Source organism: Populus euphratica, unplaced genomic scaffold (genome assembly GCF_000495115.2).
Source record: "Populus euphratica unplaced genomic scaffold, PopEup_1.0 scaffold165.1, whole genome shotgun sequence".
NCBI classification, from domain to species: domain Eukaryota; kingdom Viridiplantae; phylum Streptophyta; class Magnoliopsida; order Malpighiales; family Salicaceae; genus Populus; species Populus euphratica.
In genome coordinates this window covers 159,188-173,086 of record NW_011500050.1, presented here as the reverse complement: position 1 = coordinate 173,086, position 13,899 = coordinate 159,188, and the positions used below count along the sequence as shown (strand labels likewise).

At 33.4% G+C, this 13,899-nt stretch overlaps 1 protein-coding gene and 1 long non-coding RNA gene across 3 annotated transcripts; one reads left to right on the top strand and one right to left on the bottom strand.

Annotated features, from left to right (window-relative positions):
- Nucleotides 1–676: 676 nt before the first annotated feature.
- Nucleotides 677–1,925, bottom strand: LOC105107642 (uncharacterized). The gene is made up of 3 exons (XR_838924.1): nt 1,783–1,925; nt 1,652–1,689; nt 677–1,057 (listed from the first exon to the last, which is right to left on the bottom strand). It is a non-coding gene; the product is annotated as an uncharacterized LOC105107642 (long non-coding RNA).
- A 2,070-nt stretch (nt 1,926–3,995) lies between these two features.
- On the top strand, nt 3,996–6,026 carry LOC105107643 (UPF0496 protein At2g18630-like). Of its 2 annotated transcripts, XM_011001645.1 has the most exons (3): nt 3,996–4,258; nt 4,603–5,595; nt 5,634–5,754. In XM_011001645.1, exons 2-3 carry the CDS (start codon nt 4,616–4,618, stop codon nt 5,665–5,667), a joined length of 1,014 nt encoding a protein of 337 aa, XP_010999947.1. In that variant the 5' UTR covers nt 3,996–4,258; nt 4,603–4,615; the 3' UTR covers nt 5,668–5,754. The 2 variants fall into 2 exon arrangements, with proteins under 2 accessions (XP_010999947.1, XP_010999946.1); XM_011001644.1 differs by having other exon boundaries at nt 4,603–6,026.
- The last annotated feature ends 7,873 nt before the right edge of the window (nt 6,027–13,899 follow it).

The following is a 13,899-nucleotide window of genomic DNA, read 5'->3' as shown; positions in this document are numbered from 1 at the left end:
GCTCTGGCTGACCCAGTGCACTCGGTGGGAACGTGGTGTAACTTGCTTTGGCATCGGTATGAGAACGCGTTGAAGGAGCAGAAGGTGTTGGTGAACGCAATTCAGGTTGGAACTTTCATTACAATTAAGGACATGGAGAGTATACGGGTGCTTGTCAACAAATTGGAAATGGAAATCAAGTCCCTGTTGCACCATGCTGACTTTGCTATCAGAGAAGTAGATGTTGTGAAACTTGTGATAGATGAGATCAAGAAGAAGATGGCAGTGTTCATGGAAACTTTTGAGGATTTAGCTGCCCAAGCTCATAGGTGTAACCATGACATAATCCTAGGAAGGACTATGATTTCAAAGAGGATAATCGAATTTGCAGGCAAGTGAAGAATTCCTTTGGTATTTATGCCAATGACCTCCCAACTTGTTTATCATTTATGGATTCCCATCATCAGAAAAAAGTGACACTCGAGATCTTGGGTTCATTGATTTGGATTCAGCCTCGAAAACCGTAATTTTGTGCAGAAAAAGATTGACAACAAAAAATCATACAAACTGTTATGATAAGTGGTGATCAGTGGGTCTCAAAAAAATCAAATGATTGATCGATCAAGGAAAAAACAACGGGCGCATCGGTTTGTATAAAATATTCGAGTAGTTTGCCTTTTTCTGTAGGATTTGTCTACATATTTCTCAATAGGTTCCATTGTGCAATTATTGTATCATATATATGACTGTAACAACTTTAATTTAGTTGATCACATTCATCAGCTATCAAAAGATGTCTAAAAAAGCCTAGCAGCCTTGTTAGCCTGCTTTAATTAAATTCTGCATAACGTGTGGCCTCAGTGGAGGAAAACAAAGACAACATAGCGTACCAGATATAAAAGAATTTCCCTTTGTCTTTTCTTATGGGGAAACATTTTCAAAGAATTATTATGGTCGAAGACAGAAAACTAAGGCTAGGATAAGAATTGCCGCTGAACTCGCTTCTTGCTTAAAGACAGAAGAAAGCAGGAAAAGGATGAAGAAGTGATTGTGCTGTGTTCTTTCCTCCGAACATTTGCTAAAAGCAAAGACATAAAAATAAAAAAGATAATGAGATTCATGAACACTAAAAATGATAAGAATATCTTTATCTAAGATTTTTCTCTAACTTGTCTCTATTGTTATCTTTAAAGTGGACATTGAAAGTAACTATTAGGATTGCATGCCTCTACTCATCCAAGATTGGGACTATATGGTATCATAATAAATCTTTTACCCAAGATGTGGACTTGAGTCATTAGGGTTTCTAAAAGAGACTATCAGCGATGAATTAGCTTTTGTTGGTCATAAAATTAAGAAGTGACCTTTCCAACTTGGAATAAAGTTAGGAATGTTCGTCGGCATGAAAATACCCTTCCCACGATAAGCTGGTAGATAGTAGAAGTGAGGAATAGTTTTTAGGGCTCTTAATTATATATATATATATATAAAAATTAGCAAATGATAGGAAGAGAACAAGATTTCCCTCACTGGTGTCAGAGCAATATAAACCACGGGAAAATTCTCCAACGAGTGGAAGGGAATTGGGCTGGTAAAAGACGATAAATTTCTAGAAAATCACACACTAAAGACGAAGGAATTTGGCTCCTAATGAGTCCTCATAAATACCAACCTGGTTTGGTCGAATACTCGATCGATATAACCTTGAAACTGGGCAAACCAAAACGTACTAAATAAGAGATCGATATTTAAAGAAAAACAAAAGATATTGACTAGGCGCAAGAGTTGATGAACAAGAAAGACCTGGTTGGCCGAAAGTTGTGCTGGCCAGGGAGCATATATAGATCATTTCAGGTTGATTTTCCTTTGTATTTGATTGATTAGGAGAGACTGAGTTAGTCTTTTATCAATTAGGTCCAGAAGAATTTGGGGAGCTCGGTAATATGAGACGGGCTCCACGTATAAAGGAATGCTATCCAGGTTTTCAAATTCATTATCTAGAGTAGTGGGGGATGGGAGATTTAAGCATCCATAACAATCCGAGTCCGAAGCAGCGTCGGGGATTGTGGTTGAAAAATATTTTTAAAATATTTTTATTTTTTTATTTTTAAATTATTTTAATATGTTAATATCAAATATAATTTTTAAAAAATAAAAAATATTATTTTAATATAAAAATATTTTAAAAATAATTATTACTATGTTTTCAAATTTCTTTTTTAAGTTTAGATTTTTCATTGTAGATAAAGAAGAAGAGGAGGGGATTAAAAGGACATGGGAAATGCACCTATGGAGACATTCGAAGGAGCGATGGGCTTGCGAGCTGGAAGAGACGTAAGAATTCAGGTGAAAAAGAAAAGAAAGCGTAAAGAAAGAAAGAAAAAAATGAGGCGAAAGTGTGAAAGCGAACGAAAATGAATGAACAAAAGTGAGAATTAATTAAGGTAACCTCAACAACGATATAATAATAATAATAAAAATAGTAATTTACAAAATAGTGAAAATAATTGATAGGGAGATGATTATATTTTATAATAAGAAAATACAAATAAAAGATGATAATTGGAATACTAAAAAAGGATGATATATGAAAAAGATGTTTGTTTATGCTACCTGTGTTTTAAATAAATTATGGTTTATAGTTATTTGATGTAAAAAATTAATTTATTGTACATGAATTCAATATAATTTTTACATTCAGAAACATAATTATTAAAAAATAAAAAAATTCTACTTTTTTTACACTATTTGTACTGCAAAAGAATTACAGTGTTAATTTACTTAAAAATAATTAATAGTATAATTTACTTGTATTATTCACGAGTGAATTGCACTGTTCATGTAAATAATATAATTCATTAACATTGTTAACCCAAGTTTTTTTTAGTGTTAATTTTATTAATATTTTAAAAAAACTAATTTAGAGTGGATTAAATTTATTTGCACTGTAATGTGAACAATATTTTTTTTTTTGAAAAACTAGTATAAAGTGAATTAAATTCACTCATATTGTAATATCAATTTTATACTTGATAATATTTTATCTAATTTTATTATGCTCAAAAAATTATGAAAACTGTAATTCTTATTGGATGAATTTTGTATGTAATAGAATTATAAATAGTTTAATAAAATAATAAAAAATATTTTATATAAAGTATTATTTATTTCATGATATAATAGGAGTAATTAATTCTACAATATTTAATTTAAAACTATCAATATTAATATATATTTTTAAAAATTATTTTATAATCTCAATTCCAAAAGCATTCTTAACCAAATACATTAAACTACTTTTTCTTCAACCTCAATTTTAACTATAATTTTAATTAAATATCTATTTTTTCAAACCAAGCTCAAATAAAAATATTTTTTATGGGTTTGCAGGGTATTCAGTGGGCCGTGGGGATTAGTCGTGGTGCGCGCAAGCTGGCCCGGACATTATTACAATATCAAATACACTCAAAATATTACTCCAAGACAAGTAATGAATTTTCATGATATATAAAAAGGAAAGAACGTTGATCAATAGTGAAAATAATAATAATAATAAAATAGAAGAGAGGCAATGATAATCAATTTTAGCAGTTTTGTTTTCTTATTACCAAGAAACTCGTGTCCATATCCATGTTTTTTTGGTTTTTTCTTCTTCTAATCTTTGATGGGCTGATAAATGTTATTAAGTTTTTTTTTTTTTTAAGATGACGCCGTGATAAGCATGTTTATTTTTTTAAAAGAAAACATTTTATTTTTTATTTTAAATTAATTTTTTAATCATTTAATGTACAGTGTCAAAATAAATATTAAAACTATAAAAATAATACTATTTTAATGTATTCTTAAATAAAAAATATTTTTAAAAATAATTATTATCACAAATCTAAATACTATCAAAATTAAAAATAAAAATTAATATACACAATAAAAAAATAAAACAAAAACTTAATCATTTTGGATTATAGTATGATTTGGGCCTGATTCCGTTTGTTTCATCGCCCTTCCTCTGTGAGGACATGATCGTGTCTTTCAGTACATTTCCTTGCATTTTCTCTGACTTCCTGTCTTTCAAGCTACCTCTTCATAAGACCGCCTCCAATCCTCCTTTCTTCTTATCACGTCGCTTATAAAAATCTCTTTCTCAAAAATCTACTGTCCAACATACACAAAAACACAAGATCTTAGCGTTTTGTAGCTAGAGGAAGTAATTGCTCGTATCTTTTCATTATCGGGTGATTTTGTCAGGCTGTTGAAGCTCAAATGATACAAGGACTATAATGTAAGCTGAATAGTGCCCCCAAAAGCCTACTCCATGAATTTCTCTGTTTTTTTTTTCAGGTCCTTGAATTCGTTTACTCTTAATCCTGTAGTCAAGTGAAAGATTGATTCTGGGTTCTAGATATCAGATCAAAAGTTTGTTAATTTGGGTGCTTTCTTATTCCATAAGCGTGTCTTGTTTCAGTTTTGGATGATTTTGTCAGTTAACTGGATTTTCTTGAGTTCTGTGACTCAACTTGATTGCTTAGTATTGCTTAAATTTGATATTTTTATTGTTAGAAGGCATTTGAAGTGAAAAAAGATCTCATATTTTTCTTACTTTGAGTTTTCTTTGACTTTTGTCAGTTATCATTTGGATATGCCGAGAGGTGATCAATCTTGCAAGACTAGAGGTGGTGATATCCCACCACCACCCGTTCAAAGCAGCAACCATTCCCAATTCGCGGAAGATTTTAGCTCCTATGAGGATGCTTGTAAGCTAGATCCATGCTTGCAATCCTTTGATGCCACCCTCATGGAGAAGACTAACCATGTCATAAACTCACTTAGCACTGGTGATATTGCCACGGGGTCCTCAGGCTCATTCAAAGTGGTCACTAATTGCCTTCTTGAAATGAACCAAGATGTGGTTAAATTCATACTAGAAAGCAAAGAAGATATCTGGAATAATCCAGAATTGTTTGCTTTGGTTGAGGAATACTTCGAGAGTAGCATCAAAACTATGGATTTCTGCACTGAACTAGAAAGTTGTGTTACAAGTGCTCGAACTAGCCAGTTGAATATAATGGCTGCCATTGCGCATTTTGAGAAGGAGGTGGGATTGCAAGATGGGGTGATTGAGAAGAAGTACGTCAAGACATTAGAAGAATTACAGAATTTTATGGTTGCAGGGGATCCATTTACCCCCAAATTCTTTATGCTGTTTCAATCGGTTTATGAACAGCAGGTCTCCATGTTGAAGAAATTGCAATCTCATAAGAGGAAGCTTGATAAGAAATTGAAATCGGTGAAGATCTGGAGGAGAGTGTCGAATGTTTTATTTGTGTCCGTTTTTGTGACCGTGATGATTTTTGCAGTTGCAGCAGCTGCCATTGCTGCACCACCTGTTGTAAGTGCTTTGGCCAGTGCTCTGGCTGACCCAGTGCACTCGGTGGGAACGTGGTGTAACTTGCTTTGGCATCGGTATGAGAACGCGTTGAAGGAGCAGAAGGTGTTGGTGAGCGCAATTCAGGTTGGAACTTTCATTACAATTAAGGACATGGAGAGTATTCGGGTGCTTGTCAACAAATTGGAAATTGAAATCAAGTCCCTCTTGCACCATGCTGACTTTGCTATCAGAGAAGAAGCTGTTGTGAAACTTGTGATGGATGAGCTCAAGAAGAAGATGGCAGTGTTCATGGAAACTTTTGAGGATTTAGCTGCCCAAGCTCATAGGTGTAACCGTGACATAATCCGAGGAAGGATTATGATTTCAAAGAGGATAATCGAATTTGCAGGCAAGTGAAGAATTCCTTTGGTATTTATGCCAATGACTTCCCAACATGCTTATCATATATGGATTCCCATCATCAGAAAATGTGACACTTGACATCTTGGGTTCATTGATTTGGATTCAGCCTAGAAAACTGTAATTTTGTGCATGAAAAAAGATTTACTAACAAAAAATCATACAAACTGACATGTAAGTGGTGATAAGTGGGTCTTAAAAACATCAAATGATTGATCGATCAAGAAAAAAACAACGGGCACATCGGTTTGTATGAAATATATGAGTAGTTTGCTTTTATATATATATATGTAGGATTTGTCTACATATTTTCTCAATAGGTTCCATTAAGTTTGTGTGCAAGATTATTACAGAAGTCAGTAGCAATAGATATTCTGATATTGTGCAATTGCTCACACAAACATTATTGACGACAGTCATGAAGTGTGCTGTATCATATATATGACTGGAACAACTTCAATTTAGTTGATCACATTCATCAGCTATCAAAAGATGTCCGAAAAAGCCTAGCAGCCTTGTTAATAGCCTGCTTTAAGTAAATTCTGCATAACTTGTGGCCTCAGTGGAGGAAAACAAAGACAACATAGTGTTTCAGATATAAAAGAATTTCCCTCGTCTTTTCTTATGGGGAAACATTTTCAAAGAATTATTATGGTCGAAGACAGAAAACTAAGGCTAGGATAAGAATTGCCGCTGAACTCGCTTCATGCTTAAAGATAGAAGAAAGCAGGAAAAGGATGAACAAGTGATTGTGCTATGTTCTGTTAGGGATTTGGACTGATGATGTATTTATATTTATTTATTAGAGGTTATGTACACCGACATAATATTTAACATAGTTTGACAAACCGCTTATATCAACGGGAGAAACCAATTCTTGTATAGGGAGAGAATAAGATTTACAATAATAGAGGAGGAAAAATCATCCACTCTTTTGCAACTTTCAACCTCATTTTATTTCTCTCTTCTTTGTGCTGCAATCACAGCTATTTCTGGCTGTCGTTGGGAGCCCACTCTCTCCAATATTTCTCACATCTTTAGTTGAACTTTCTCATTTTTTTCTTTAGATTATACCTCTATTTATAAGCATTAATAACAAGACAAGAGACCATAAATCATGGCACAAATGGTGACAACACATGAGTTACCCTATTTTTGTTAATGGTTGGTGCAACTATCATTGTAGCCTTTTGACAATGGTAACTCTACTTCTTAGGGTAAGCTGTAACGTTATTGCCTATTAATGATAATATTCCAATAATCAACCTCTTTGACATTTATATGGGCAATTGTCCTCTTGTTTTTTCAGCACAAGCTTGCATCCTGTAGTTCTTCCAAGCTTACCATTCCGAGAGTGTCTGTGTCCAAGTTTACCATTCCGAGAGTGTCTGTGTCCAAGTTTACAGGTACTCGCCAAACCTTTCAATCACCAGATTCACTGAAGCACACCCTTGCTCACACCAAAGGACCACTTCAACCAGATGGTCTCTCACATCACATCTGAAAAGTGTTAACGCTTGTCTTTGGGATACAACATTTTTCTTCGGGCATATCAACCATACTTAGTCCATAATGATTTATTTAGCCTCACACTAAGGCTTATAACACCCTCTCAAACGGAAATTTCTCTTTTCAAATGCAACAGTCATTATCTGAGTATCTCAATATGATCACTAGCTCACTACTCTTCTAAGAGTCTACTCATCTAGGAGTTGCGTATGCCCTCTGATTAGTACTTAAAAGTGTATTTTTATCAAGGTTTTATATCATCATTTTGCACTTGAAGTATGAATAACTCCTTAACTAAAGCATGTTTTATAATAATATATCTAATAATATAAGATACCTTTAATTTATGGTAAATGTTCATTTTAAATACAGGCCTATCACATAAATGAAAGGATTGATTGATGACTTTAAGAACTTAAATTGCAAGGGCAAAGAGATGACCAAAATTAGAAAAGAGATGTCGGTGCAATCCAAACCGGAACACTGTTCGGTAATTAGGTCATATCTTGAGCTATAAATCTCAGATTTAGGTCTACTTTATATGGATGGAAAGGTAAGACATAGGCCTATAACTTTCATATGGAGCCCAAGATCTAAAAAGATCATTTTCAAGTCCAAATTGTAGCAACAACAAAGAAGCCCGAATCTGTCCTCCAGCCCGAGCACTGTTCAGTATTTTGGCCATATCTGGAGTTCTAGAAGCTCAAATGAGCTGAATTTTTTACACAAGACAACTGAGACAATTGTCTACAACTTTAATGTTTTCAAGTGGCTCTAATTTTGACTTTATTAATGACGTTTTGGGCAGACAAGAGAAGATAAGGATTGTCACCAAGTCAAGAGTTGACCACCCACTCATCAATTAGTCATCAAATCAATAGTTCCTAATTTTGGCCTATAAAAGGAGGCATTTGCCATGCATTTAGGCATCTTGGTGTCCACATCAAGATCATGCTCTTACTTTCTCTCTTTGTATTTTTTGTAATGTTTATGCTTTGCTTTCATTAATATCAAGTTTATGCATTTCATTTCCTTTCATTTACTTAGTTAACTCTTATCTCTATTTTGCTTTCTTTCATTATGTCTAGCTAAGTTAGTTATGTCAAGGTGAAAAGGTTACACTAATGGTGTAAGAATAAGTATAGTGTAAACTTAATATGGACTTTAATGTTTGATATTAACATGTTTTATATTTGTTATCTTGTTCACTTTTTAATATTTTGCTTGTTAAATAACTAATCTTGATTTATGTTGTATAACACTTGGTACAACAAATGCTTGGCACTTTCATAGTTCATACTGTATGGTATAACCGACACCTGAGCTATGAAAGGAACTGAATTTATTGTTAACATAAGTTATAATCATGAATGCTTGAGGAGATTTACAAGTATTAGAATTAATTGAATAAGATGACTAATGTAATCATGTTAATAATCTATAATTTGATTAGAACCTCCTTTATGTGTGGTTTCCAATTGAATAATAAGAGTTTATATTATACTTGTTTGACATACCATTAGTGGAATCTTTAACCTTGACATTTGTTATTATCATTGTTTAATCGTTACATTAATATTCCTTCTCAAAGTTCTCATCTTCTTCCTTTTCTTCTCCTCCTTTTTCTTTATTATTATTATTATTGTTGTTGTTGTTGTTATTGTTGTTGTTGTATTATTGTTGTAGTATTGTTATTTATAATTTGTACAATTAACCTCCTTGTGGGTCGACCCCGGTCTTGCCGGGTTATTTATTACTTCGACACTCCTGCACTTGGGAGAAGACATTAACCTTTTAGTTGTGTCAAGTTTTTGGCGTCGTTGCCGGGAAGGTAAGTTTTGTATAAATTATAATATTTATTTTATTTTCTGTTTTCACTTTTCTTGTATATAACTTTGTTTCTTTTCTCTTGTTTCTTCTTCTTTTATTTTTTTTTCCTTTTATTTTATTCCTACACGTGCATGAGAGTGTGGTCATGTACATCAAGTAGTAGACTTTGTAGGGTATCCTCATAATTTTCAGAAAATATAACCGAAGAAGATAATCAATCACTTCATAATGAGAATAACCGTGCTAGAACACTTAGAGACCACATGAATCCCACAAGAACAAGTGCACCATCATGCATAGTTTTTTCTCTCGATACATCTCATTTTAATTTTAAGCCAGACATTATTTAACTTTTACCATCTTTTCATGGCTTGGAATTGGAAAATCCATACTTGCATTTAAGGGAATTTGAGGAGGTTTGCAACACATATAACAATTTAAATTGTAGCATGAACACCATCAGATTAAAACTTTTTCCTTTTTCATTAAAAGATAAAGCTAAAACATGACTATAAAATTTGAGACCGGGATCCATTCATGCTTGGGATGAAATGCAACAACAATTTTTAAAGAAGTTTTTCCCATCTCACATAACAAACTTTTTCAAAAGACAAATCACAACTTTCACTTAAAAACCAGGAGAAACATTTTACCAATGTTGGGATAGGTATTGAGACTTGCTTAGTACTTGCCCTCATCATGGTTTTGAAACATGAAGATTGATTTCACATTTCTATGAAGGGTTAACACCTAAAGATAGGCAAATGGTTGAATTGATGTGCAATGAAACTTTTGAAGATAAAGACCCTGATGAAGCAATACAGTACTTAGACTTGTTAGCTGAAAATGCTCAAAATTGGGACACCGCGGGTACTTATGAGGCACTGAGTAAAACTCAACCTCATACATCTAGTTGAGGTATGTACAACCTTAGGGAAGATCATGACCTTCAAGCCAAGTTTGCATCTTTAGCTAGAAAAGTCGAGGCACTAGAATTGAAAAAGAGTGGTCAATTAAAATTTGTTAAAAACATTGTGTGTCAAATCTGTGAAACAAATGAACACTCAACCAACGATTGTCCAACCTTGCCTTCTTTTAAGAAATGTCTCCATGAACAAGCCCATGCTTTAAACAGTTTCCAAAGGGCCAACCACAACCCATACTCCCAAACCTACAACCCTGGTTGGAGAAATCACCTAAATTTCAGTTGGAAGAGTGAGAACAACAATGCACAAACTTCACAACCACCGTTTCAAGCACACCATAATTTCTAAAATTCTCATAGATATGCACCTCCTTATGCTTCACTTTCTAGAAGAAATCTTGAGGAAACACTACATGCATTCATTGAAAAGCAGGAGACAATCAATACTCAACTTGCTCAAAACATGACAGATTTTAAAGATACTCTTGCAAAATTAACATCTGCTCTCAGTTTTCAAGAGAAAGGTAAGTTTCCATCTCAACCACAACAAAATCCCAAGGGGCAATATAATGCAAATGCAAGTAGTTCCGGAAGCCAACACATGGATCAAGTCAAATCAGTCACTACTCTGCGTAGTGGTAAGGTTATTGAAAAACCCTCTCTTGAACTTTATGAGAAAGATGATGAGTCAATCTCTGAGGGTAAGGAAGGGGTTGAATCTGAAAATTACAAAGAAAAAACTGATTCTCCGCCAGCACTTCCATTTCCTCAAGCCATGACCAAACAAAGAAAAGTCAATCACAACTCTGAAATTTTTGAAATTTTTAAACATGTAAGGATCAATATACCTTTGTTGGATGCTATTAAACATGTTCCTTCCTATGCTAAATTTTTAAAAGATCTATGCACTGTGAAGAGAAAACTGAATGTGAAAAAGAAAGCCTTTCTAGCCGAACAAGTAAGTGCTATTCTTCAGAACAATAATGCTTTGAAATATAAAGACCCTGGTTGTCCTATAATTTCTTGCTTTATTGGAGAGCATAAAATTGAAAGAGCCTTACTTGATCTTGGTGCTAGTGTGAATTTACTTCCATATTCAATTTTTCAGAGTCTTAATCCATGTGAGTTAAAACCAACTTCTATATCTCTTTCACTTGCCGATAGATTTGTAAAAGTGCCTAGAGGAATAATTGAAGATGTGTTAGTACAAGTCGATAAATTCATTTATCCTGTGAATTTTATTGTCTTGGACACAGAACCTGTTGAAGTATGTAATTCATTTCTTGTTATTTTAGGATGTCCATTTCTTGTAACCTCTAACGCATTGATTAATTGTAGGAATGGACTAATGAAGCTATCATTTGGAAATATGACATTGGAGATGAATATTTTCAACATTTGCAAGCAACCTAGAGATGATACTGATTTACAAGAAGTAGATCATATTGACGAATTAGTTTATGATCAACTTGAATCTACTTTAAGTAAAAATGAATTGGATGAATCTGAAGATTTGCAAATGATTTATTCTGAGGAAGAAATCACGAATGAAAAACGCACCGAAAATGTTGATGCGAATCTTTTGTCAATAGTGACAACAGATTCAACATCTACATCACACCAATCAATGATTACTTTCCTAACGAATCCTTACTTTCATGTTTTGAGTGGCTCCAATTTTGACGTTATCAATAACATTTTTGGCAGACAAGAGAAGATAAGGATTGTCACCAAGTCAAGAGTTGACCACCCACTCATCAATTAGTCATCAAATCAATAGTTCCCAATTTTGGCCTATAAAAGGAGGCATTTGCCGTGCATTTAGGCATCTTGGTCTCCAGATCAAGATCATGTTGTTGCTTTCTCTCTTTGTATTTTTTGTAATGTTTATGCTTTGCTTTCATTGATATCAAGTTTATGCCTTTCATTTCCTTTCATTAATTTTTGTTATTATATGATTAAATAAAAAAACTTAAAATATTATTACACCTAATTAAGTTTATAACCTGATCAGTACTTAAAAGTGCATTTTTATCAAGGTTTTATATCATCATTTTGCACTTGAAGTATCAATAACTCCTTAACTAAAGCATGTTTTATAATAGTATATCTAATAATATAAGATACCTTTAATTTGTGGTAAATGTTCATTTTAAATGCATGCCTATCACATAAATGAAAGGATTTATTGATGAATTTAAGAACTGAAATTGAAAGGATAAAGAGATAGCCAAACTTAGAAAAGAGATGTCGGTGCAATCCAAACCAGAACACTGTTCGGTAATTGGGTCATATCTGGAGCTATAGATCTCCGATTTAGGTCATACTCTTGCTTTCTCTCTTTGTATTTTTTTGTAATGTTTATGCTTTTCATTTCCTTTCATTTACTTAGTTAACTTTTATCTTATTTATGTTCTTATTTTGTTTATTTATTTTTATTTCTTTCATTATGTCTAGCTAAGTTTATTATGTCAAGGTGAAAAGGTTACACTAATGGTGTAAGAATAAGTATAGTGTAAACTTAATATGGACTTTAATGTTTGATATTAACATGTTTTGTATTTGTTATCTTGTTCACTCTTTAATACTTTGCTTGTTAAATGACTAATCTTGATTTATGTTGTATAACACTTGGTACAACAAATGCTTGGCACTTTCATAGTTCATACTGTATGGTATAACCGACATCTGAGCTATGAAAGGAACTTGATTTGTTGTTAACATAAGTTATAATCATGAATGCTTGACGAGATTTACAAGTATTAGAATTAATCAAGTAAGATGACTAATGTAATCATGTTAACAATTTATAATCTGATTGGAACCTCCTTTATGTGTGGTTTCCAATTGAATAATAAGAGTTTATATTATACTTGTTTGACATACCATTATTGGAATCTCTAACGTTGACATTTGTTATTATCATTGTTTAATCGTTACATTAATATTTCTTCTCAAAGTTCTCATCTTCTTCTTCTTCTTCTTCTCCTTCTTTTTCTTTATTATTATTATTATTATTATTACTATTATTATTATTGTTGTTGTTGTTGTTGTTGTTGTTGTTGTTGTTGTTGTTGTTATTGTTGTTGTTGTTGTATTATTGTTATTTATAATTTATACAATTAACCTCCTTGTGGTTCGACCCCGGTCTTGCCGGGTTATTTATTACTTCGACACTCCTGCATTTGGGAGAAAACATCAACCTTTTAGTCGTGTCACCCTCTGTTCTACCCTACAAACCACGTCTTACTTCTCTGTGAGTCTCTAGCTCTTAATCTTAAAAGTCCAAGTAGCTTTTTACTTTTAACCATGGGGGCAACCCATCAAAGGTTGATCCATACTCCATGGGGGCAACCCATCAAAGGTTGATCCATACCTGTCTTCATACTATGAGTATTACAATGTCATTACCGAGCTCATCACCTTGACAAGAGTCAACTTGTTCTAGGAACCTGTGTATGCCCTTTGCTCCTACATATCAGTCATGTCTTAATTCTCCACAAGTCATCCACTTATTGTCCAAGGTAAATGTCTTCTAGCTCATTGATCTTTAACAAGGGGATAATATCCATGAAAGCCAATCTTGTATTTGTCTCCATACTCATCATTGCTACTTCATTATCTATCCATCTATCCACTCATATCTAGCCATCACATCGGCTCTAGGACGTTCTGTAATTGGGGTCCTATCATAGCCCTCACACCTTCTCCTGAGGTGTCTCCGCTCGTCATCATGTGGTGGTCTGATCATGGGCTCATCTCATAGCCTTCATACCTTCTCTTTAAGGTGTTTTCGCCTTTTATAGGCGGTCGCATCCTCCTTCAGCTGAGATGTTTTAAAGTGGCTCCATAAATTCTTTGCCACTTATTA